The sequence below is a fragment of the Platichthys flesus genome, chromosome 20 (genome assembly GCF_949316205.1).
Source record: "Platichthys flesus chromosome 20, fPlaFle2.1, whole genome shotgun sequence".
NCBI classification, from domain to species: domain Eukaryota; kingdom Metazoa; phylum Chordata; class Actinopteri; order Pleuronectiformes; family Pleuronectidae; genus Platichthys; species Platichthys flesus.
The window spans coordinates 15,215,106-15,242,186 of record NC_084964.1 but is presented as its reverse complement, the minus strand read 5'-3'; the positions used below and the strand labels follow the sequence as shown (position 1 = coordinate 15,242,186).

Genomic DNA, 27,081 nt, shown 5'->3' with positions numbered 1-27,081 from the left:
TCAATCCCCCGCAGAAGAAGATGAGCTAGTTGCGGGAAAAGTAAAGCGGATATTCCGTGTGTTTGTAACGTTGGACTCAAAACGAGGTAAATATCTGTAAATATTTACTTCATATGATCAATTAGTTGCATTTGAATAACGACAGACTTCTCCTCCTGGTCACTCGTGGGTGCGCGGGTGTGTTTCCCTCGACTGTCTCGGTCTTTAGAGGAAAAGCAGAGGGAAACGCCAACTAACCCGTTGTGTAACCAAAACATCAAATCACAGCGACTTAACAGCCCAGTGTTGAACTTTAACTAGCGCTAATACAAGCAGGAGGGTTGTGTTTGACCCGTGGACTGTACATGACGTACTGTTGTGTGACGCACTGCTGCTTAAACACCATTTATTGTGCACGAAATCCTAATTAAAACTCGGCTTAAGTGTGCTTTCTATTGTAAAATACAGCTATAAGCAAATGAGATGCTGTGTAGTGTATTGTAGTAAATCTAAGTACTGCAGCCGCCCTGATAACTTCCTGGTTAGATAACACAACAAAGCTGGCTGCATGTGTATTTGTGCCATCTATCTGTACAGAAAATGTGACATAACCAAAGTACACACACAGTCATTCAAGTGACAGCTTTTATTTTTTAAGGCTCAGTTTGTCTCATTGTGTCGTTTTGTCCAATAATTTGTGTTCTGTGTTTGCTAATAAAGCTTTTAAGAAATCACCATGGCAGCGGCAAAGGCCTCAGATGTGAAAAAGGGGATCTCAGTCCTCTGGGAGACTCTGCAGTGTCCGATATGGTGAGGGCCCCGACAACAGTTCTGTGATCTGTTATATTTTTGAAATGTTTCTATGAGTTCGACAGTACTTACATTGCACTGTCTTTCACGTGTAGCTTGGATTTATTGACGGTACCGGTATCTACCAAGTGTGACCACCAGTTTTGCAAGTAAAGAACTAAATCTTATTTATACTCTTTACTTCAATGATTGATAACTATTTTTCATTTTTTCCACATCCACTCATGAAAAATACATTTGCTGTTTTTCTTTTTGTTCTGATAGATTTTGCATAATGAAACTTGTGGATACCTCAAAACAAAACCGGGCCAACTGTCCAGTGTGCAAAACCAAGATAACTAAAAGGTTTGAGAAAATCAATAAGAAGACGCTCAATACCTGTCATTGAATGTTCATTGGTACTCTTATGTGCAGCATAATATATAATATATGTGTGTGTGTTTGACCTGTGCAGGAGTTTGCAGGTGAGCCCTGGGTTCCAGAAACTTGTTGCAGGATTGCAGGACATCATACAAGCATATGAACATGACACTGGCACAAACTGTAAGATCCCATTGCAGACTTCTTCAAATGCCACCATGTAATTAACTCGCATTACATCACCGACTAAAAATCTATTTACATTTTCAGATTTCACTGGAATGTCCCTGCAAGAAAAACAGTTGGGGTAAGAAATTAGAACCACTGAAATTAAACTTACTTTTTTAATGCAACATTAATCTGATCTTGTATTTTCTTCTTCTCAGTGTCACAGAGGCCAAAGCCATCAAACCTCCTCATGTGTTATCTGGAGAAACCGCCAACACTGACCTGGACTATGTGGAAAACGGAGACCAAGATGATCTTCCAAGGTCCCACTCTTCAACTATAGAAGGTACAAATCACTTGTAGCTGTTGGTCTTATTAGATCAAATACATTTCAACATACATTTTAGTTACAAATAATTTAGTACCAGTTAAAAATAAATGGGAAATTTGAGTCTTATTATATATCTAAAGGTCCCATTTGGTGAACTTGAGTATAGAGACAACTCTGACTCTCAATTTGAAGTAGACATGACCTAATATATCTGAATTATCTATGTTTTCCTATTTTAGGACAAGCTGTGGTCATTAAATATCTAGAAAGTGGTGATTTGTCATTTTTTGTGTTGCCCATGTGTTATTGTGTCCTGTTTAAGATTCCTATTCAAAGACAAGAAAACATTCCTCTTTACTTTAAGCAACCAAGGCTGGCATGTTGCATATATATACATGTGTGCATATTATAGCCAGTTTTATTTCTAGTTATTCATTAGAACATACTTAATTATTCATCATTTCTTTATCCAATGTTTTAGCCCAGAATGGATTTGCAAGACTCATGGAACTTGAAGACTCAACTCCTTTGACGACAGAAAACGAAGGCCTGGACAGCGGCCTTGGGGATGCTTTGCCGACGTCTGACAAGAAACTGCAAGGCTCTGCAGATAATTTGGAACCAGTAGAAACAGAAATGTTAGAGGCTGTGGAAAAAGCATCAACTCATAAAACTAGGAGCAAAATTAGATCTGGTAAATTGGAGAGTGCCTCCCTTCTTCCGGTAGCAATTCATAACGAGACAGAATCACAGCCTTTAAGAAAGTCTTCGCGGAAGAAACAGAAAACAGATCTGGAGTCTGAGAAGATTCTTCAGCGGAAACGTAAGAAAAGTCTTGAAAAGGTTGCTGAGTGGCTTATGAAAGTTCCACCTGAGGGAAGTCTCGAATTAGAAAAACCAGACAAAGACCCAGATGACTCTGATGGCGGTTCTTCCACCTCAACAATAGATGTAAAGCAACACCTGAGCGATATCCATTCTAAGAGAGAGGATCGTGCCAAAGCCCTCGAAGACCATGTGTTCGGAGCCGTCTACAAACGAGGGAAGAGGAACAGCTCTCGATCACTTTTTGTTGAGCCAACAATCACAAAACACACAACAGACTCTGAGGATGAAAACCGAAGCGACTCAGAGGAAGAACAACTGCTAACAGAAGACGTAAATGATAGCAGTGACATTTTTAAAAAAGCCGAACAGATGGAAGGTTTGGAGGAAAATGATGTTGTTGACAAAGATGTGATTGCTGAGTCGGCGTCTGAACCACAGCAACCACAAAGAAAGTCAAAGAAAAGAATGCAAAACCCTCTGCAGCAGGTTGACAGTGATTTGAAGGAGCAATCTGAGGCGAAGTCCGATAAAACTGAGTCAAAGAAGCCTGACAGGAGGAAAGGTAAAAACACCATGTCAGAAAAAGGCAAACCTACAAGAGTGTCGAAGCCCCTTGTTCTCGTTGGAGTTAAAAATGTAGAAACCAATCCAAAGACTAGAGTTAAGTCAGGAGAGTATCAGGTACAAATTGAGAACTATCCCAGCAGCGAGGACCCACAAACCCCCATCATGAGGAGCAACAGGAGAAGCAGAAGGCTTCAGCTCTTTACCAAGGAAGTCCAGGACGGTCACAAGAAAGCAAACTCGAAAGCAAATGTAATTGAAAAAGATGTCACTGTTGCACTGCAGCAGGAGGAAGTTGAAGGTGAAACACTGGATAAAGCAGAATCACCTAAGGGTGAAAAGTTGGCCAAAAGAAATGGATGTGTTTATGATGAAGATTTAGGAGGAATTGAAAACGTGGAGTCTGGTAAGAGAACTCGCAGAGAACAAGAGTCCATTGTTGAAGTGCAGAATTTGCTGAATGTTGAAACTCTCTCTGAAGCTACTGTTGCTTGTTCTGTCCCAGTGGTCCCAAGTTCTCCATGTCCAACGGAAGCAACTGTGTTTGGTCCAACACTTGAAAATAACAATCTGACACCGCAATCCTCCAAAAATGTTGAGTTGAAAACAATAGCTTGCGTGATAACGGAGAAAGAGGAGGAAAAGAACGACAGCGAGCTGGACACAGAACAACTGCTCCAGAGCTTCAAAGCCACGAAGAGGAAATCTTTCCGTCTCGGTGGTCCGAAAGGGAAAAGGAGCCGTAGCTCAGTCCGTGGTGCTGAAGGAGAGGAAAATGACTTTGTTTGTTCTAGTGTTGAATCTGCAAAAAAACAGACGCACAAGAAAACATCTGTAAACATCGACCAGGAGGCACTGACAGATGATGAAAACTCATTGTGTAGTGATTTGATTTCTCCTTCTATCACCCCAAAACTGACAAGAAAATCAGTTGAGAAACCAGATCAAGTGGTGGATGAAGCCTTGAACCCTGTCACCAGTAGTTCAGGTCAGGACGGCCCTGCTGGTAACTGTCTTTCCAGGAACAGTCAGAGCAGCGCCCTCACTCCTAATCAAGTCTCAAAACGTGAAATTGAAAGTCCTCAGTTCGTAGAGTCCGGGCTCCGCTTCACAGATGTTGAGCACGAGGAGGTAAACGAAGCCTCGAAGAGCTCTCAGATCCCAAACGGTCAGCTTGATTGTTCAGTGAAGGATGCTGGGAAATGGAAGGAGATGAGAGACAGCATTTCTCCTGGAAAAGGAGAACGTATCGTAGTTGCTGAGTCTTCTTTAACTCCTGACGGCCTGGTGACACCACTTGTCCCCACGGTCCATGGAAGCGGCGAGCTCAGCGCACACTCTCCCATCAAGAGCAAAGTGAGGAAGAGGAGAAGGACTCAGAGGCTGGAGTCTTCATCCGAGTCAGATAGTGCTGAATCCAAAGAGGAATTACCAACGTTGACTCAAATCTTCGGAACATCGGCTCTTCCGGCTGCTGTGACCCGGGGTCGGGGAGACTCCAGGGAGAACACTGGATGTGAGGCTGCATGTGCTCCAGCTGATACAGCAGAACGGTTGAGCCGTCCGCCTGCATGCCCCAGCCCCGACTGTGTTCCCTCCAGCCAAGGGTCTGTTGACCTGTTCGGAACGCCAGATGAATGTAAGTAGATGCTCAGTTACAGATAATACATGCTTTATTTTTAGGAAGCAGCCTATAATACAATAACTCTGCAAATTGTGTTTGCTCTGTTGTTTTCCTCTCTAAGAGTCTGTGAATCTCAAAAATATTTGATTATCTTTTCTGCAGGTGATGCTCCAGTAAATGAAAACATTGACATTGAGTCATCACAATTTTCAAGCGAGGTCCTTGTCACACAGGTAAATATAATTATGTTCTCATGTACTTTCAAAAACACCAAATCCCAAATTTACAGAATTGCTGATCCTCTTCAAAGTGAGAGTTTCCATTAATGTAAACACAATCTGTCCATCTGTCTGTTTAGCTTTATGCATTTTCACTGTGCTCCCGGTGAAGCACTTTCACATCATGCCCTATAGAGGGCAGCAACCACATCTTTCTAAACCTGAAACCTGTCAGATCCTGGATGACAGACTACCCCGCTCAGTATAATATGTCCCCCTCAGCAGCTTTCCAAATTGCATTTCATTTACGTTAGAGGAAATGCCGCCTCGGAGATGATTCTTGTTTTCTACCTCATCCATCTTCCACGCTCCCCCTTTTATCCGTTGACTGTATTTGACTGGGAGCTAAAGTTTCACGCTCCGGGGTTTAGAGAGGACCCAGGATTACAGACATCTGATAATACAGAGCGAGGGTGTCTCTATACATAATCAATGCACTTAATGCTGTAAACTCAAAAGAGTTAGACTCTGTCCTTCCAAAGCAGCCCCAGCTGAGAATACGCTTTTGTCCCTTCTCTCTGTTGAATTTAAACTCCCTCTAATCTCTCAAATATTATGTAATTAGCTCTCTGTCTTTCATTCTACCATTCTCCTCACTGTGTGCAGTATGGTTAAGTAAGCATCCATTCTCTTCCAGTAAAGACAGTCAATTTTGTATTGCAGGTTGCTCACTGTTTCTTTTATTTAAGCCTTATTTGGAATAATAGTCTGATTTACTTTGCCATCTTTTCTCCCTCTCTAAGCAAAAAATACAGATGCAGAAGGAGCTGGTGAGGCTGGAGAAAATGATGGCTCTGGTGTCAGAGGTGCTTCACGAGAAAGAGCAAAGTCCAGCAAAAGAGACGAATCACAGCAGCAAAACCACCGGTAAGCAGTGTGTGGATACCTGACCCAAGCTCTGTCCCGACAAGTTATTTGAATTGATATTACGGTTTGGGGAGAGGGTTTGGTCACATTGGCTGCGTTAGCTAGTTAATTTTTTTTCTCCACCGTACGTACCGGTAATTGAGAAAAACATTGAGATCCTGTCGGTTCAGACACAAGAAACAGAATGCCTGTGAGGGTCGGTTAGCTTTCCTCTCAGGCTCGATGGTGATTAGACAGAATATTGCGGCTGCAGTTTCCAGCCTCTGAAATGCAACAAATCTGTTGCATCATCAGTTCCTTAATATCAAAGCTAACATATTTTGGCTTTGAGCCATTGGTTGGAAAGAAATACACAATTTTACACAATTTATTCTGATGGTAGCTGAAGTTGTTGATGATCAAATATTCAAAGCTGACCTAGACATGATGGTTGTTGTGTGTCTCCAGGCCCAGACACTCAGGAACCCCTCCCGTGTAACCAGGACGCACGCCAAGATTCAGACCAGTAAGTTTCATGTTGTTAAACTGTCTCACTGAAAACCTAAGGCATGATGTTCAACACGAATAAACACTGCTCCGACTCGCAACTAACATGGAAATTCTGACTCTAAAGTATTTGTTTGTGTTAAGCAGGGAATGACTAAGGGGCCGATTATATCACAGCTAAATGAGTCTCAGGAATTGGACAGTTAGAAACAGGTTTTGCCTGATAACAGTTTCCATTGAGGACATTCTCGAGGTCGGCTGTTCTCTGCAGTCGTCTGCGGGATGATATCATAATTGAAAACGAGAGGGAGATTAGTCAACGCTCAACAAGTGATCTGTCTGGTGCTATCGGGGTCTTTCATTTTGTATTGGCAGATGTTTTAACTTTCTATAAAATTCTTGTACCTTCAACATTTTGGATAAAAACTGTCTGTCTGGAAATGAGCAGCGTGACTCTGAGCAGCTGTCGGGCGACGAGCGGGAACTGTAGGAAAATGCTGCTCTCAGGGAAGAGATAAAAGTACATAATTAAAAGTCCTGATAGCTGCACTTTGTTACAGGTGCTTAGAGCCAAGCTAGGAGTTTCCCTCTGTTTCCAGTGTTTGTGCTAAGCTAAATGGCTGCTGACTATAGCTTCATACTTACTTGGCAGACTTTAGAGTGGTATTTAACCTCTCATTTAACTTCCTGCCATAAAGTGAAAAATCATTAAAGTGACTAACAAGCTGAGGGAGGTTTTTATCTAAATACAACAACTGACGACTGGACCATTGATTAAACACAGACTTCTCAATATAGAAGACAAGCACCTGTTGTTGTCAGTAGGCTGGTTCCCCAATCAGCTGGCCTGATGTTAGCCTCAAGCCAAGTGACTCAAACAGAGTCTCAATAAGACATCGGATGACATAATATCTGCCCAAGTGCGTTGCATTTCTCTGCTAGGAGACTTGTTTACAGTGTTAATACATTTTAAATGGAGCCATATTTCAATTCAACCATATTCAGGAGAATAATATGAGAAGCAAGAGGCATGTAATTGGTCTTTTTCCGTGGTTGTGTGTGTTGTTAGTCTTGTTTTCAGAGGGTGATGCATCTCGAGAGGACAGGAGCATAATCTCACTAATGAACCCCGGAATCTGTTTATGCTGCAAAGAATACAAAAAGTCATTACTGACTTCATCTTATGTGTCATTTAGAGCACTTAGAGGGAAACTTGTGTTTCTACAGTAATTCATCTCTCCTGCTTGACTCGCAGGGTTCTAAGTGCTGTTCTACGGGCGAGAGAGATAGAGAGAAAGAGACAACAGTGACAATCTTAGCTGCACAAGTTTCTAAATTTAAAAGCACATATTCCAAGAGCCCAGTGGTGTGATCGGAGAGTAAAGAATCACTTATCACTTTGGTCCAGGTCGTTTAAATGGAGTCACACAGTCAGTATCATTTGTCTTTGAGTGAAGAAATTAATCAAAAAGACTCACAATATGTTATTCCATCAGTTATGACACAGTTTTTAATCTTCTCATGACAAAGGACACAAGCAACTGGATTCACAAATTGTATTAACATTGCAGTCAGAAAGTATTTGGACAATAATAATTTTTTCTTGTTTTCATTAAATTAGATGAGAAGCTAAACAATGACTATGAATTTAAATTAGATGTAAGGGGCCAGCATCTCCTCATGTTACAAGAATGACCATAAGCGTAAAGACAAGACCAACCTAGATGTTTTCTTTTTGTAAATGGTGAAACAATGAAATCTTCGAGTCTGGAAACTGAATGTGGAAAACTCCTGAATCAAATTACAAGTCAAAACATAGACTGAATATAAAGATGACAGCTTTTTGAACTTGTCCTCCATGGTAGTGGGAGGGACAAGGGCCAAATCAAATGCAGTTCTGAGACGAATTTAAGAGCACTGGTCTTCTTCAAAATACCACACAAATAATCTTGATTTCAACAACCAATGTGAGTCAATATAGTCGGTCTACTGATCTTCACGTCAGCGCTGCAGATCCCTGCAAGGGTTTCGGTGTCTGAAGCTACAGTCAGCCGTGTGCAAGTTATTTTACATCATTGCTTAATAAAGGTTAACATAAATGTCACTTTTACAGGAAAGGCGTTCCACAGGCAGAGCGAGAGGCTGGCACAAGAGCATCTGATGGCAGAGAGGTCACCGAGTCCAGCGTGTCGATGCCTGTCAGCGGTGCACAGACGAGTAAGGCTCCCGGGGTGATGTTGTAACGTGTAGATGTGTCAGATGAGTCTTTCTGTCTACAACATGATGATTCCACACGTTTGTATTATGTTTCTCCAAATGTGTACAGGGACATGTGTGCGGACAAAATTCCTCTCGGGGGCCACTCGATTTTTATTGCTGCACAAAATGTTCAAAAGATTTAAGTGTTTCATCTGGTGTATGGTCTTCTTCCAGTTCGGTTTTTGTGTTTTTCAAAGAGAGCTTGTTCTGATTATTAATGTTTTATTTATGTGTATGTGTGAATTAAAAAATATGTGTATTTTTCTTTTTCTGTCTTCTCAGCAGTGCAGTGCTCCACACACAAAGCGCTGAGTGTAAAGGGCACTGACGCCTCCAAGACGCCTGTTTTAAGCTCTGCAGCCAAGACACTGAAGATCTGTAATTCACCATCAGACGGACAAGAAGACAAAGAAAACACCACTCCTCCAAAAGACAGGACTAAAGCCAAGCTGGTGCTTGTGTCGTCTGGATTAGGGCCCAATGAGCAGGTATCAGATCAATCAATGAATTACATCTGCCGATGAGGTTATGTTTTCATGGACGTGTGTTTGTTTGCCTGATAGTTGGCACACCAGTCTATTACGTATCTCCATTTTAGGACACACTAACTCATCAGATGTCGTTTTTTGACAGATAATTGTGAAAAAGTTTGCCAAGCGAGTCGGGGCTCGTGTGATTTCCCAGGTGACGGAGGAGGTCACACACGTCGTCATGCGCACGGGTAAGTGTTCTCACATGCAGGCAGTGAGAGTGTGTAACATTTAATTTTAACACTCCCGCTATTTAAAGTGTCCTTAATAGCTGAATTTATTCAAGAGCCTAATTGATGATTCAAAATTGACTTCACACGGAGTAAAGCAATTAGACCTGCTCTTAAACCCTTTAACTGTTTTAAAACATTTCCTCCAGCAATAACATTTTCCTTTCCACAAGTACATTTTATTTTCAGCGCGTCGTTACATCTTGTTTTGTGCGTCAGTTAAAACCCTCCTTGGAGATAAGCTCTCTGTTTCTCTCTCACCCACACACTCGCCCCTCCATTCATCCACTTGTTGCTAATTACACTCTCTGATAGATTATTTTTAATTTTCAAAGCCTGCTGTCTCCAAAGCAGCGTATTAACTGTCACCGTTGAAGATGTCTTTTTCTTCTCCTTTTTAATGGCAGCTAGTTTCCCAGGCAACAATAAAAAAAAAAAAACGGGAACGTGGCGCCTCTTGAGCTTTTCTGGTTAAAGGTTGAAAAGAAGAAGGACATGTCCCATTCTAACCTTTAGCAGAGAGTAATTTGAAATCCTTAATTTTATGTGTGAGGTGTCAGTAATTAGCTCTTGACTGGAGTTCTAACAATATCTCTTGAAGGAGGAATAACCCTTCATCCTACTCTTCATCCTCGATTTGTGTCCGTGACATTTTACACCGTTCTCATTACAAAACTCTTTGGTGCAGTTTAAAATAACCTTTTGTTTATTTTGACGTTCGAAAATGGTTTTATAAAAGCTATTGAGTAAAAAAACATGTCCCCTTTAAAAAGAAATAATCCCGGCACAGTTGCTGTCTTAACTAATAATGATTGCGATCATCTTCATGGGAGCTATTTTGAATCACCAGAAAATTGTTTGATTTTCATTTGTTGATTTGAAGTATAAAGTATAACAGAACACCAAAAAAAAATCATATTTTATAAATAATATATGATGTTAACCCACTTCTGTAACATCCTATAGGTCATATATTTTATCCATGGTTTTGAATTTGGGTTTTATCTTGTCACTGTTTTGTGTGAAACAAAGTGAGTGTTCACAATACCTAACACTACACACATTAACAATTAGTTAGAAAAAGTCAAAATTTATAATCAAAATCATTCTATATGAAAGAACAATGGCATTAGAATGTAGCAGTGGCATCCAATTTTCGGGCTTTAACGACCAAATTCTATCTCCGGTAAGAGACAAACCCCCCAGACCTACAAGCTGCTTCCTTTTCCCCACTGGCTTGCTTCTCCATATCCTTGTTAAATGCTCTGGTTACAAATGCTTGTATCTGCCCATCAGATCCTTATGTAACTCACCTAACCCTTTTATTAAGATATTTTATCAAACAAAGGCATTTAGATTTTGAATATGTCAGTTTATCTGAATCAATGTTTCTTTGGAAGATTATCTCAGTTTGTGTTGACACATCTGTGTCACAATCTCAGGGTGTGTGCATGTGAGAGTGTGAGTGTGTGAGATAGTGAGAGATTGTACACATACTCTCGCACACCTTGTCACACATCTATTCTTGATCTCCTGTCTCTACCAGATGAACAGCTGGTATGCGAGCGCACGCTGAAGTACTTCCTTGGCATCGCGGGCAGGAAGTGGGTCGTGAGTTTCCAATGTGAGTCCTACTTCACTGTCACAGCTCTGTCGCTGATGAGTTTCGAGCAATTAGTCTAAATGCAAAACACCACAATGATGGAGGGATCAGCTGGAATAAAAGGAGTGACACATAATACAGTGTAAGCTCAAGTTTTGGTTCCTTCTTTCTCTCCGCAGGGATTTCAGAGTGCTTCAGACAAAAGAAGGTCCTAGATGAGGTATGCTCCTTTAATTTGCACACCGGTGACTTCCTGTTACATCTCCTTATGTCTTGATGTTCAATTAATTAATGCTTCATGATGAGTCTCTCTACGAGGTTAGCTGTGATACTACATCAATTATTTGTCACCCATTTAGCAAACCTCGCATGTGAATCTTTGCAATGGGAGCATAATCCTGCAGCAAGCTGTAGTTTAGTTTCGCCATTCATTTAGCAAATATTTCCCAGTACTTCAAAGAGCTTCGATGCATTTTTAAGAGGAACTCTGTCAAACTGATGTGTTCGGTGTTGTTTTACTCCTAACATAAATTCAGTGAATATTAATATTGATTCTGTTTGTCAGATGAGATTGAATCTTTTCGGCACTTATTTAGAAAAGCTCTCATTCCTGTTCTTTATGCACACTGAAGCCAGGTTCCTTTGTTGTCCGACAGAGTCTCTTCGAAGTGAAAGGCGACGTAGTGAACGGACCGAACCACCAGGGCCCCTCAAGAGCTCGAACCACTGCAGACAGCAATGTGAGTCGTTGGCACGTTGAAATACAGCCTCTGTTTGATCTAATGACCTCTAAAGGTAAAGTCGGGGATCACCCAGAGGAACGACACATTGACGTCTCTGGTCTTCCACCTGCAGCTGTTGAATCATGTTTAATATTTTGAAGATCAAAACAAATTGTGTTTCAAGTTCAGCCACATGATTAAAATCTGACCCACCACTATTAACTAGTGAGAAAAGGTTAGACAATAATAACAATACAGAAATCAGTTTTTTTTTTTTATTATCAATGTGGGTGAAAATGTTGCATTTATGTTGGAACCCATCAAAAAGATGAATAAAGTCCGAAAAATCAATGCGATATTAAGTCAAGTTAAATACTTAAACAATTCAGAAAATGTGTAGTTTAGCTCTACCTCAAACAAAAGTAAAAAGATTCCAAAGTGTCCAAATACAAAAAGGCTTTATCTCAGCACTGGAACAGATTTAACCGCCACCTCCGTACAGTCTACAGTCAAACTCTGAGTTTCAATATCCAACATGCAACTTTCCAAATGCTACTGTACAAGTAAGACAGGGCATAAATATGAAAGTCAGCATTCAAGTCAGGTCTTGTACCTCGTTTCCTCCGCTTGCAACAGCCTCTTAGCACAGCCCTCGTTGTTGAGAGCGAATGGTAATTTTCCTCCTGGTGCGCGGCCAGCAGGACCGGTTCTGTTGCCACTGAAGGGGAAAATTAGAAATGGCTAGGTGTCATGTTGGCCGTATCGCTGCCTTTGAAGAACCTCTGCTAATTGAATTAGCTGGTAATTTCAGGCTTATTTAAGTGGCTTCAGCACCGCGCCGGCACTTTGATGGAGCCGGACAGATTGCCCCCCCTTCATATTCGCCTTCTGTCACCCGCACCGTTGGCAAACAGACTAACTGATGAAATGGACTGGGAGGGAGTGTGTCAGCTGAATGTTGATGTTTAGGAAATCAAAGAAACTCTGTGTGTGTGTGTGTGTGTGTGTGTGTGTGTGTGTGTTTGGATGTTATCACAGCCCACACTCTAATACCTCCTGAAGGACATTAGCTGTTGTCTAAATTAAAAATCTGTAAGAGAAACACTTTTTCATCTCGCCGAGCACCTCTGGCTAATGATCACTATGGACGGACGGCGAGGTGTGAGAAATTAGTATTTCTTTCTCCGGCAGCTCAGACATTTATCTTCCAAACACCAACCATCTGCCCAGACACTGTATATATGAGGCTGCGGATCTAAGTTGCACCATTTCCTTTTTGGCTGTCACCATGATTCAGGAAAAACGGATTTACTTTCCTTTCTATGGCTTGTTGACCCTGAGTGCAATAAAACGTGTCCCTTTGGTTGGACAGGTCTTTTTTTTTTATGTTTTCTATGGTTTGAAAGTGCCTCTGTTTACTCTGTGATGTTCGACTCATCCTTGAATTTACAGCGAGAGCAACAAATTAACAAGGTCCTGAGGTTTTATTTTACACAGTAAGTGAGGTGGACTTGTTATATATTACTTGGGATATGCTGGGTGAAGTGTTTCAGCACCACCAGTGAAACACTTCAGACAGGTGCAAAGTTCAGAGACACACTCAGCACTAATGGAGACGGCTGCAATGGCCGTACACATTCAGTTTCATTGAGCGTTATCTGAAGGTTAAATTCAATGATTCAATGTTCTCTTTTTGATTTGTGTTTTTTTTGCAGAAATCTCACAGCAGCGTTTTTCATTCTTTCTTTTCTTTTTGTGTTTAGCTGCTCATGAGCGGCTACAGCATCTGCTTCCAGGGTTCTTTCACAGACATGACTACAGGTAAACTACATCAACACCCTGACATTTCCAACTTTAAAACCTGACATTTTCTGACATTTTCCAAGGAGAAAAAAATATACATTGTATTTGATTTACTGACCAAAGGCTGTAATTCAACAGGCAAAGTGTTCCAGGTGTGAAACCAGTGTATTTTGAATTTTTCTCATGACGATGTCAGATCAATTTGAAAGGATGAAACAGTTACAGGATCTGTAGCTTATTCAACATCTAATGATTTGTCTTGAACTCTAACTTGTAGATCTCCACCAACACTGGAGGTGTGAGGGTCACATTATTGACATTTTAGCATTTAATCAAGGAATTGTTATTCTAAAAACACACTTTGACATTTGTATAAATGTGCTAATTTGCTTTCATGCCAAAAGTTCAAACACTGGCGCAGATTAGAGCCTCGTCTCGAGAACTTGTTTAGATTACAGGAAGTCACTTAGAAATAGTTCGAACATGAAACTCGTCATAAACTTACAGATTGTTTATAAATTCTGGTTATGGTTCATGAAACATGTGTTTTCAGTTGAGATGAGTCTAAGCAATGCCTTTAACTCATCCCCTTCCCCCTTCAACGGGAACATTTGCCATGTTACAGCAGCAAAGGGAATGGTAAAAATAGAAACGTTTTTAAAAGTAATAAATGTAGACAAAATGAAATATATATATATAAGGTAATAATATACACAATTTGAACAGAATCTATTGTACTTGCACATTTTTATTTAGTTGGATAACTTTTCCAAGATGTTCTGTCCACTTGTGTTCTTGTGTCATTACATTACTTCCTGTTTCATGTGGTGAAGTGATAGTGTAGCTACGGTGTCTGCTACATAAACTTTGTTCGTTTTTACCTGCTTAGCATAAAGGTTGATTATGTGAAGTATGTGTTTTTCTCTATCACAATTACCTGCCAGCGCATGTCACACACTATTTGTGGAGCTCTGTAAGTTATGGCGTTCTGTGGAGTGTTCTGTGGAGGAGTATGAAATGTTGTCTTTTGATGAGGTGATGAGCAACTTGAAAAAATCCATCAGAGTTCTATCTGCAATTTCTGCAGCTTAGACTCAGAAATTATCAACTGTATCTCAAATCCAACTCTGATTACTTTAATTTCCCCTCCACCGGTAACTCTTTCTTGCTGGATGGTTTTTGTTTGTCTGTGAAATGCAGCAAACGCCACAGGAATTGTGTTCTTTCAAAGGAGGCACTGTAATTTCATGGTATTCTTTCCTTTTTTATTCCAGCTGCCGTCAGGATGTGGGCTCTGTTTTGTTCCCTCATGCATGAATTTCCTTTCTGAGGCACACTTGTGCAGTTTTATTGAGCTCTGCAGGCCCCTGATGGACTCACCAGACAACACGACAATAAAATGAGGGACAGTTTAAGTAGCGCACACAGGTTTTGACTGACACGCTGCGCAGCTTGGAACCTGTGCTGTTTTTAAACCTGTGTAATTTCCGCACCTTAGTGAAGTGACAAGTGATCCCAGCGTGTGGGTGGTTGAACATGTTCTGCGGTGCTGTCGTACTACACAGTGGTTTCTATGGTGTCTGTTAGTTGTCCGGAGATTACATCTGACAAGAGACTGGAAATCAGCTTTCAGTCGTGGCCAAACTGCTTCTGCAGCTCTATTAATAATCACTGTAAATACTCTTGTAGTGGTTGAGCATTGGTAAAAATACGCTAATAACGTCTAAGTTCAAGATGGAAGAGGAGTGAGGTTGCCCTTCATACGAAATACTTTTTGGCTTCATCCTTCCAGCATCAATGAATGGACAGATAGATCATGGGTGAAGGTCTCTGGGGGGTGTGCACGCTGTTTCCTTCTTCCTGTGGCTCTTAAAGTGCTCCTGCAGCATCCTCCCGTCGACTCCCGGATCGATGAAGCTTTGCTAATGGCCCGACATCTGCTCGTTTGCGTGTGGAGCTTAAAGACTTTCTTATACATGGCACAAACACGAGGTTGGAGTCTGTTTTTCTTCAGCCGCACAGGATTTCATCCATTATTTAATTGCTGGAGTTTGTCAGACGATGAGATTCTCCAAAGCTCGCGCCATGAGTTGATAAAGTGGTTTCAAGTTGGCCGCTAATAAACAAGGGAACCTGGTGATTTCCATTGTCGGTGAAGGTGTTCGCTGATGTCTGAAAACGAAGGCGTTTTTCCAAAAATGTAATTTAAAGTGCAATGACTGATTAAGTGAGATGTACATATTGATTTGAGTGGAGACTGGAATATTGATCTATTTTCCCTCCCTCTAAGGAAGTCTGAGTTTGAAATGAGTCTGCTCTGTATCCCCTCAAGGGGCGAGGGGAGGAAAAACAAATGTAGGCATGACTGCTGATACGTTTTTGAAACTCTGTCCCCCCCCCCCAAAATAATACATCAACAGTATATGTGTGTGTGTGTTTATAGATGAAATGGAGTGGATGGTGGAGCTCTGTGGAGCAGCTGTAGTTACAGATCCACTTCTCCTAGACAGTAAACAGGTAAGAGTGTCAAAACTATCCCATTTTAAAAAGTATAAACTCATATAGTAGTCAGTCTTACTGTCTAAAATGCAGAGATGAGTATTTTAAAATCCAATCGTTGGCATTTGATTGTTTTCATGTGAGCAGTTTTATTTCCCCCTTACTCCTGTTAATGATGTTTCAGATTTAATGAAGCCTTATGATTCCTAGGAGATATGTATTATAAACTAAATTGCTAAAGTCCTACCTGCAAGAATTTGGCAGCATTCTGTAGTTGTGAATGTTATTTCGCCTTGTGCACGATTTTTATTTTGAGAAAAATCTCCGTGCTGCAGTTGTCAGTGTGTAAGTGATAACAATTTATTAATGTTGAAAATCCCGAGGTTCAAAATCCACCACAGCTTAATCAATAATCCTCGAACAAAAACGTATTGCTAATATAAAATGATAGATATGGGTGAAAATACAATTTCCTTTCAGTCTGATTGACTGTGTGTGAAAATGTGTTCTGCGTATCGCTAATATAATTTTAAACCGAACCTAATACCTGTTTTCTTCTTTTACACAGAAGTCCCGTCAGCTGGTCATTGTACAGCCTGGATCTGAGTCATCATCGTCCTCCTTCAGCCGTGAGTCTGAAACCTCATTTTCACCTGCTACTTTTAAACCAGACCACAGAAATAACACACTGACACACATGCCTGAGTATGGAGTTAATAAGGATCCAGAGGAGACTGGCAGCAGCAGTTGGAGCATTGGGAGCAGTGGGAGCTGGTTCAATAATTCATACATCGCTTCACCTGGGGGTTTGTGTCTGACACAAGCGTTGACCTATGGAGAGTCAGACAGTAATTGTGTATGACAGACTATATACAATATACCAATAGATGTTTTATATATACGTATATATAAAAATATAAGTGTATATATGTATATATATATAAGTTAGATTCTTTTTCTTATATCCCATCCCGGGGAATTGGTTAAAATATCAGAAAAAAAACACACCTTGAATGGAAAAAGATAAATGAATGAATCTACCTTTGTGCGGACGCATGCTAAAATGTAAAATATTCTTTCTCGGCACTTGTCCCATCCTTTCAAGTAAATCTATCATCTCGTTACCAACCAGGGTTATCGCTATTTTGGTTTTGGGTTGAAGTCATTTAATTTATGAATAGATATATCAATCAAACGTCAATTTGTTCTCAACCTATTGAAATATTGTTAAATATCAGATTTCTTTTCTGAATATACAGAAGGGAAATCGATGTTTCTCACAAAGCTGCGTTCAGTGCACCTGTTGGTCCACTGGTCTCCACGTCTGAATGTGCTTGAGTTGAGTTGTGACAGAACAGTGAGATGGCAGACGCGGCCAGCAAAAATGAGACTTTCCCAACGAGGGCGAAGGGACTGACTTGCCAGGAAAGCGGGTGTGAAGGAAGTTAGGCAGCGGCGGAGAAATGGCCAAGAGAAAATGTCAGAGTGGGGGGGGGGTGTCACCAGGAGAGAGAGGCTGCCATGGCACCAGGAGAGCTGACAGTTTGAAACAGAGACGGATAAAGGGGCTCCAAACTCCCCTGCCTTGCTCCTCCTGGCATCCTAACTTGCGCTGTTGCATATTTAATGCAGCTTTTCCTTTTCCACGTCCTCTGGTGCTCGTAGCCCAGGTAATGGAGCAGCCCCTCCTCCCACACACACACACACACACACACACCCTCCTCTTCCCTGTCCCCATGTATCCTCTTCTTCAGCACCATTGATTGAAATCACAGACGTGTCTTTTGCTTTTTCTCAACCGTCCTCTGATGTAATTGAAATGTGTGAGTATCTGTGTGGAAACTGCAGATTGTGTCTAAAAGCAGTTCTGGACTTCTTTCTTTTCGGTTTATTGCCTTAAACGTTCGCTGCTTTTTTAAATTTTGCATAACTTCGGTTGATGCTCAGACTAATACGTGTAGTCAACATGAAATTAAGTTTTTCCAGTAACCATCATAGTTATTCCACCTTTCTTTTTCATTATGGTCTCAGTTATCTTTCATGAGCTATAATGGAAAACAATGTGTAAACAATGACCGACCAAGCTATTTGCTTTATGCTCTGAAAGGTCATTCATTTAGTGAGGATTTTATGCCTTAATTTGGGAGCAGAATGAGAATATGTCCTCAGTCCGAGATGAACTGGGAATACTGGGACTTGTGGTCAGAGTCTTACCCACTAAATTATGGAGGCTATCACAAGAATCATGTCCTCATAAATGTTTATTTTGTTATGTTCATACTTAAGATTCATTCATTTTTAGACGTACCTAATATACACTGTCTCCCCACAGGTCTCCTCAGACAGGCGAGTGTGGTGACACGTGGTTGGCTCTTGGACACAGTGGCAACCTACACCCTCCAAAACTTCAACAACTATTCACTATGACCACGTTCTCCTCTGGTCTGATCTCCACTGTACATATCCTGTGTTTTTATGTCCGATACTATAAATAAACATCTGCTTAGACGGCTCTGCTGGAAGCTCTGTGTATTTCAGCTTTGAATTCAGTTAATTCTCTCTTTCTTTGTTTGAATAGCAAAGTACACGCTTACAAATATCACTGGTAAAATAGAAGATCTGCAAATGGGAGAAAATCTGACTGGAAAACAAAAATGTAATTGTGCACATTGTAAAAATATGAATCCACATCATAATAATATCTATGCAAGTTTTTCCGATGATATTTTCCTGGGGTAAGCATGTATCATCTGGAACCAAGTGAATGAAAATCTAGAACTTAAATTCAATACACCCATTCATCATCAATATCATCCTCTGGGTTTGCAGAGAGAATCATTTACAGTATCCGCTACCTGCTGCCTCCTGTCAGTTGTAATCTAGTATAATAAGCTCTTGTCATCTCCAGTGTTCCCTGTGATGTTCCGCGGTTCTGCCGCTGTTGTTTGCAAATCCTCAGTGTAAAGCCAGTGTTCCTGGTCATGGCAGAAAGCCTGTAGCTTCACCGAAACACACAACTGTGCGCTGTAACATGCTTCATGAATTATTGCACTGCCAGTGTGTGGGAATACAATGAGAGGGAAGAGATTTACAGGAATCAGCCCTCACACTTCAGGACTACAAGGGTTGATGTAATCTCAAAAGGATGCATGTCTGTGTCAGATGAGGCTCCATCATCACGCAGCACATGCATCAGGTTTGTGTTCGAGGGTTTCTTGGTAAAACAGGTCGAACAGAAGGAAATCCAAACTAAACTAAAATGCCAAACTATCCATAAATCCAGCTAGAAGAAATTGAATATAAAATAATCCTTGTGTGTTTCATCTCATTTGTATGAATTGTTGGTTTCTTTATTCTAGAATGGTCCTTATATATTTAAATACTTTAAATTTACATCGGGGGAGGGTCCTCTCTACGAAGGCCACTGTGCTTTTTACAGTAGCCCAGATTGGACCAACTTAACATCTTCTGAGTTTTTATGACAACTGAAGGCTTCAAGAGGGTGAAGTGAGGGGTGTTCAGCTGCAAAATGCAACTTCACCCCTAGATGTCACTAAATCCTACACATTGAACCTTTAACTAACCAGCTGCTGGCCACAGCTTCATATTTAATGCACAGATATGTGAGGTGCATGGTAACGATCTGCTCGTCTAGCCGATAGCAACAGTTGCTCCTAAAATGTAAAAAAACTCCTTTGAGTTTTCAATTCTGGGAACGTCCGTGCGTTTCCTTCAGAGCCTCACATCTCTCATGAAAAATCAGTCCACGTACAACATGTAAACAACGTTTCTCTCCAGAAGAGAAACGCACCAGCTCAATAATGTATGTTTCTACGTACAGCGTTACCTCAAAGTCCCTCAGGACGGGTCTGACGACTGCAAGTCATGAATTAACCAGAATGAATTGTGTGGGGGGGTCATATCCACAGAAACACCAGCCACTGGAACAATATGGAAACCAGTGAGTTGCAGCGGAGGAACATTCGGCTCCTGCAGCCGCTCTCTACTTTTCTGGCAGAATGAGTTAGAACAAGCCTCCAGGACTCGACATGAATGGCTGGACCCTAAATCAACCTTATGTAGATGTCGCCTTCAGGGCCGAAGTGGAGATTATATAACTTGCTGGTTTTCTTAGTATAGATTTGTGCTGAATGACGGATGCGTGCACAGAGCTGCCAACATCTACTTCTCTTCTTTGACTCTACAACTTCTTAATATGCACTCCTAGGTCCAGTAAGAAGAAGCCAATCGTAAAAATCAATTAACTCCTGATAACCTTTCTTGACAATTGGTTGCAGGAGAAGTACAGAGGCTGGATTCTGCGTCAGGCATCGACAACAGCTACCAAACAACCAGGTGGCTGAAAGCAGAGAGCGAGCACAACGCGGAACAGTAACGTCAGCGCGTTTACACCGAGGCTTTTAAAATGCCAGATGTGCGGCACCAGACGCCCGAGTGCCAGGACGCCGCTTTCCTCCAGTCAGCTGATTCCTTTTTTATTTTGCTCTGAGTGCCGGGGCTGCAGCCGAGCATGCATTCAGTGCCGTTACTCTTTGTGATGACTGGGGGGGCTCACAATGCTGCACTGTTTGCTTTCTTTTAGTCAGGTTGAGGGAAATTAGTCTCTTTGGAAAACCCAGTCCCTTTTTCCTCAGCTGCACATTCTTCAGCTAAGTGTATAATCAATATAATATTAAGTGTCAGCAGCTATAGGCTTTACAGGATTCACCATAGCAGGACCAGCACAGCTGAGGCTATAGTTTCTGTTGAGGAAGAGGCAAGAACACTTTGTTTTGCATGTACAGGACAAATTAATATTTTGACCTGATGATGGTACTACGAATTCAGGGTTATTAAAATTCATTTTGAGGGGGCAAGCAAACTTCCAGGCAAATTAGGCAGTAGTTATTAATATGTGACCTTCGACCTGCTGTCAGTACAATATGAACAACTTTTTAAGGTTCATCCTCAGGGCACCGTGAATGTCTGTTCTGAAATTTCATGGCAATCCAGCTTCACATTTCGTCTGATCGACCACTTACAGCAGAGTCGCCCGTTCACGCACCCATTCAAACTGTGTCTATATACACAGAGATTTTTCCCATCACATCATTCATACAATGTCTGCCCCTCGGTTTGGGGTTAAGTATCTTACCCAATGTCATTTAAGAATACAGACTGGAGATGCCAGCGATCGAACCACCGGCCTTCTGGTTAGTGGACGTCCCTCTCTACCTCCTGAGCCACAGCCTTCGTCGAGAAAAGATCACAGGATCATCATCAAAGTCACTGTGATATTTCAGTGAAGAGACACTGATATCCTCAGAGATATATGCTTATGGAATGAAAACTAATATAATCGATGTGTTTTGTGTTTTTTTAGTCAGATTTTTAAAATCAGTGCTGGTCAGTCAGTGAAGTTATTTATAGAAAAGGGAAGATCCACCTGAAATGTGATTCCCTGACCACAGGCTGTGGTTTGTGTAAACACAGTTATGGCTTCATGTGTGAGAAGGTCTCTGTGTAGAAAGCGGTCTGCTGGTTTTGTGTGTGCGGTTGTTAAGTCCTTATGCCTCGGCGCTGGTCGGACCGGGGGTTTTGTGGGAGATATTTCTGTTCGTATGCTTCACAGGGGAAATTAGCACAAAACATTCTGCTCGGCCATCTGGAGCGTTTCAGCGCAGTCGCTTGTGAAGCCGCACATCTGTGTGCGTGTGTGCAAACATGTACCAGAAGATTGGCATTTCAAACACCTGAGGGCAGCCATTTACCCTCCAGCTAAATTCGGAATGAGCAGAGTGAGGCTCCCTGTTTTGTTACACTCACACCAGAGCACGAGGCTGCTAAGGAACCGTTCTGCTGCTCGAGAACAACAGTGTTATGTGAGGCGAAGCTACGAGAGCAGGGCCCAGATGATGTGTTGTCATTTCAGCAAAAATGTCAACAATTCCCTGCTTACAGCATCTTTAATGGGAGGATGTGTTTCTGTTTCTTCTCTGATACATTTGGACTTTTTGGAGACTTTTTCAATCCACGCAAAGCTGTTTCATTTAAATTTAGATTAACTGGTGAAGTTTACAGAAGCCTGTAGAAATCATATTTCGTAGAGACAAAAGATTTAAATAGAAATGACATTAATTTGACATTGAGGTTAATTCTGGAATCAGGGCCTGGTCATAAATAAGCATAACATAAGTTGTTGTTGTGGATCTTTCCTCCCATTCACTAATCTATGTGAGCGTTTAGATGAAATATATTGTTTGCTGCACGGCCTCGCGGGGAGTTCAACTTTGGTGATGTTTGACTTGTGATATTAACTTCGACTTCACTATCACTGTGCCCTTACACATTGAATTACTGTCAATAGAAATAAATATTTAATCCAAACTAAAATAATCTGCAGAGACAAAGTCAACAAATGTAATAGAATTAATCAGGGAATTGTTTTAAATGTGGAATTTCTCTGATACATTCATTGTGTAACTAGTCAAATTTGAAAGATTTGTTTTGATTTAGAGCACTGGTTTTCAGCGATAACTTTAAAAGTTGAATCAATCCATTTATATGGAGTTTGATTATTTTATTTTTCATCTTTACTTCTAAAGAAACTGATACTCACACAAGATAAAAGCCATCAAAGAGCAAATCATCAAATGCGTCGGGCATAAGTTTGGCCAGAAAACTCCACTGAAGTCGTCACATGAGCCAAAAGCCTAAAATTAGCCACTTGACGGTGAAACAGCTGAACCCGAGCACGCTCTCATGCTTCTTTATCAGTTCATGAATATAATTCAGCTGTTTTCACATCATTTAGATCGAGGATGTCCGTGTGCACATCGTATTCAGCCCCATGTCAGGTCTCTGTAGTCAAGCAGTTGTGACTAATGAGTTCACTTGTCCACGATGACCCCGGCTGCTCTCACACGTTGCTGCTGCGAGCGTCGTTACTCGCAGCCCCGGAGCCTCCACGAGTATTTTAACAGTATTTTCGGCCGCACCCTCTGGCAGGGAAACAAACACTGTCTCCAAGTATCTCTTCAACTCTTAAGTCCTTGAAGCCGGGTCATGCAAAGGGAAACTATTCAGAAAACTAACCGGTTTGGTTTCCTTGCACAAACAAGCCACGACTGCCTCTGTAACTTTCACCCCTGTACAAAGAACAACACAGAAGTTGGAACAAACTTTTTTTATTTTTAAGCACATGCGAGTCCTCCAGTCTGAGCTTTGTTACTCCTGGTTAAATTTGAAGGAGTTCCACTATAGTAAAATCCAATTTCGGACTCATCCCTTTTTTATTCCCTGTGTGTTTTCCATATGAATACCTGTATGTGCTGATGCATTTTGTTTGGTGCCCGTGCTTATCCCCGCTCTTGACCCCCACAAATTTGCCGCCATCATTGTTGCGCAGAGAACACGGCAGCAGCAGCAGCAGCTTTACCTCTCATGGACACAGGGCACATATATTTTTAATCTGCTCAATTTTACATACTGTATAAATGGGTGTTGCATTTTTAATGACTCGCTCTCTCTGACACGGCAGCCATTACCCCGGCATCGCTACGGCTCTGCCTGCGCTGGGTGCTTGATGCTCATTGCCGGCCTTATTTCTCTGAATTGCCTTTGCCCGCCGACGCTAAAAGCCGAGATTTGAGCAAAACTGAACTGATAGCGGAGCCGTTTCCAACCCTCAGAGCATTAGGCTGCTGTTTTATGGCTTCTGACACTGTGCAAGCAGGAAGAGCATTAAAGATGCAGAAGGGTTGAGCCTCGGTGGTCACTCATCAGTGCTACTTTATAGTGGAATTAAAATGAGAAGTGAACACCCTGCAAAGTGTGTTTGCATCAAGATAATAGTGCGGCTGATGCAGAACACGGGAGATAGATTCCTGTCCCGTAAACAAATTTCCCTTCCATGATGAATTTTGCATGTTTGAATTACCATAATTACATGTGAGCCTTTCACATGAGCGCGTGTGACTTAGCATTATTTTACAAGTGGCTGGCTCGTCTCGCACAGACTTTGTGATGCAGGTTGTCGTCTGAATTCAGAGCCTGAAAGTAGTTGTTGCTTCGCCGGAAAAACTCCACTTCACTTTCCCAGTAGAGGCTGTAAAAAAACGGCACTGCTCTGAATCACAAAGAACAGATGACTGGTCTGCTTGAAGCTGACAGAGGCAATCCTCCAACCATATAGACTGCATGAATCTGCCCCTGGAGAAATAAGACATCAATCGATTGGGTCATTTCAAGAGCCTTTATTTTAAAGATGATTCTGCACATTTCATGCCTGAGCTCTGACGTTACAAGACATTTGCTGCGTGTGTGCAGACTCTGGTATTGGCCTGGGACACCATTTTTGTTGTGTGTGCTCTTACATCACCTTGAAACACAGGAACAGAAACACAGTCTTTACTCTCACTCAGCTGCCAGGTTCTAACGTACATTTGACCGAAACTGCTGCAGCGGAATAGAACAGTTCCTGCAAATTCCACCTTCTCCATCATTATAAAGTAAACTCTCTGTTGTTGACGTTGGAGGCTGCAGTTTGTGTTGCTGTTGAACTGTTATGCATTCAAACAGGTTGTGTTTCTTTTCTATAGCTTGCCCTCATTGATATAAACGGTGTGGACAAAATAATAAAAAAGTCCTTTCAGTTCAACAGCAACACAAACTGCAGCCTCCACAATGACCTCCAGCCACCTCTGATCTTCTCAGTCAAATGTCTTCATCTCACCTGAGGCATTGAGTATCGAGTAACTCAGTATTTGTGAAGAACTTTCACTTCTAAAAAGAAAAGCAGTCCCCTCACGAAGCAGAAGTTGAATTATCGAGATCCAGATTTTGATTTGGATCTGAATCAAATTTCACACCCTCACACCTATCAGTCGCATCGGCTTCTTGTCTGATGCATGTTTCCTCTCTCATTTCTTCATTCTTCTTTTTCCAATTAGCTCTGTTAGTTCTCTCCATCTTTCTCTCCTCTCTTTCACGGTAACTCTGTTATCACAGGAAGGTTTTCAAGGACTCATCCCTGTTTTGCTTTCATGCACCATCACTACGTCCCACTCGATGGAAGTGCCTCCTGCTGAGTGTGAGCTAAATGTGGACAACACTATAGTTTGTTCCATCTCATCCCAGCTGACCACTTGGCTGTACTGCATGATACAAACATTACCTGTGCATATGAAGATGGAACATGAACCCTGAGGCCATCTGTTGTTTGACAGAGGAGAAGAAGTAGAAGAAGATTTTAGAACATGTGGGTGTTTAATCGTCTTTCTCTCTGCGATCTTTTCCAAAATCTGTACCTGATGATAGGTGAAAAACCATTACCAGTATGCAGTACCAGGAAGCTAGAGTGGTACAGAGCCGTGCAGGTGGCGACACTGTTATTTGGCTTTTGAGTGGAATATCATATTGAGCGTTGTGATGCTGCAAGGACAGAGCACAGACTGTTTGCCAAATGTGTTTCCTCACTTTCACCAAAGGCTGGAAGACTAAAAAAGTGACACCTTTCACATTCTCTGTAGCATCAGTGAATATTTCTTCCACCAGAGCAGTTCCACCTTTATGTGCTTTACTGATCCTTCAGTGCAGCTGAGATGTAGAATACAAAGGGGGTGTATTTGAGTTTAAAGTTGGAAATGTAATTCTAATTTGGTCATATTATGACAGGACAGCCAGAGGCTCAATCTCTATGATAATAACAGATAACATGACTTTGTATGTGAATAATAAACAAGTATTTAGAGCACATATTCAGAATCACCCCACACGACTGTGAATCATTATCCAACCAGCTATTATTATCCAGCACTGGCACTTTAGATTTAGAAATTACAATGCAGGCGTTGTCGTGCACGGTACGAACAGCAGATTGTTGTTGCTCCAATTGTTCGGACGTCCTCTCCCCTCTGACTCGAGGTCTGCCCTGGCTTCGCCTGGGGCGCGTGGTGCGACCTCGCGCTCCCCGCATGGCAACACGGCAGCGATGCTGTGAAATGTCACATTGCCGTTGCTCGCGGAGGCAGTGAGTGGCTGCGGGGGCCTCGTCCGTGACGGTGGGAAACAAATGGAACAAGAGTCACAGCTAAAGGTCAAAGCTACGGCTCATGAATACAGTTCAGAGCAGCTGTATTCATTTTAATACGGGAGGAGTGCGGTCGCATCTGAAGTTGTTGAGTCGGTGTTAAGCATGGAAGTGGGAAACTGGTGCCAGTAGGGAAATGTACAATTTCTTTACAATGGTTAGGAATGTTGACAATCTGTCATTTCAGAGAAGCGTGTGTGAGTCGGTTCTAACACACGTGTGCAGTATATTCTCTTTCAAAGTCCCACCAGTGTCTGACTGTCAAAGAGGACAGGGCCGCGGGACAGATCACTCACACAGATGACACATAGTCTCTACTACAGCTTTATAACGGTTTATAATTTTATATAGAGATATAAACAGCAGGTCTAATACAAAATACACCCTGATAAATCTACGGCACATTATGAATATTCAATTTGGACAATAAAGACTTCATCAAACAGTGATTAATCTAACTGTTTTCTGGGTTTACACGGGTGGATGTGAGATTAGCAACGTAATTACAGTTCTTTTAATGTTCTATGATTAAAAACTGAGGCTTTACATTTGCATTATGTGGAGCTAATCATCTACTGTTGCTATCAGAAAGCTGCTCCTCTGATTTAGCTTTGCACCATAACACTGTCAATCCGACAGTCTGGAGCCATGAAAGGTTTTTTAACAACATTGTTCTACACTCTACTTTAAACCTGATGAGTAGAATCTGTCTTATTCCCCTTTAAGGACCAACAACTGAAGGTTGGACAGTTGTTATTTTTGATAAGTGTATAATCAATGGGGCCTTTTATAATCAAGGCCCTGAGCACTTTCGTTTGTTTACTTGTCTGTTGGTCGGTGTAACACTTTGGTTTATAATGGAATTTCTCAGCCTGTAGCGAGGAGCCATGATTTTCAGTCCAGATAGTCATGGTCCCCAGAGGATGAATTATAGTAACCTGGTTGATGCCCTAACGTTTTATTCAAAACCATCATCAGGTCAAAATCTTAGCATCATCCAGTATTTTTAAATATAACTCAGCCCTCGTATTGAACACATAACTAAAATGG

At 41.5% G+C, this 27,081-nt stretch overlaps 1 protein-coding gene across 2 annotated transcripts; it reads left to right on the top strand.

The window, feature by feature from the left end:
* The first annotated feature begins 18 nt into the window (after nucleotides 1-18).
* On the top strand, nucleotides 19-18,463 carry LOC133931844 (breast cancer type 1 susceptibility protein homolog). 2 transcript variants are annotated; one of them, XM_062378789.1, is made up of 21 exons: nucleotides 19-86; nucleotides 700-789; nucleotides 885-938; nucleotides 1,054-1,134; nucleotides 1,244-1,332; nucleotides 1,420-1,456; nucleotides 1,536-1,663; nucleotides 2,130-4,679; nucleotides 4,827-4,897; nucleotides 5,686-5,809; nucleotides 6,257-6,314; nucleotides 8,409-8,512; nucleotides 8,840-9,042; nucleotides 9,188-9,275; nucleotides 10,861-10,938; nucleotides 11,097-11,137; nucleotides 11,574-11,657; nucleotides 13,403-13,460; nucleotides 15,886-15,959; nucleotides 16,510-16,570; nucleotides 18,274-18,463. In XM_062378789.1, exons 2-21 carry the CDS (start codon nucleotides 716-718, stop codon nucleotides 18,366-18,368), a joined length of 4,152 nt encoding a protein of 1,383 aa, XP_062234773.1. In that variant the 5' UTR covers nucleotides 19-86; nucleotides 700-715; the 3' UTR covers nucleotides 18,369-18,463. The 2 variants fall into 2 exon arrangements, with proteins under 2 accessions (XP_062234773.1, XP_062234772.1); XM_062378788.1 differs by having other exon boundaries at nucleotides 8,837-9,042.
* The last annotated feature ends 8,618 nt before the right edge of the window (nucleotides 18,464-27,081 follow it).

Coding starts and splice junctions, on each gene's coding strand:
- LOC133931844 (XM_062378788.1), top strand. CDS start 716: ATGGCAGCGGCAAAGGCCTCAGATGTGAAAAAGGGGATCTCAGTCCTC. Junction 4,898..5,685: donor GCGAGGTCCTTGTCACACAG/GTAAATATAATT, acceptor TCCCTCTCTAAG/CAAAAAATACAGATGCAGAA. Junction 15,960..16,509: donor TTCTCCTAGACAGTAAACAG/GTAAGAGTGTCA, acceptor TCTTTTACACAG/AAGTCCCGTCAGCTGGTCAT.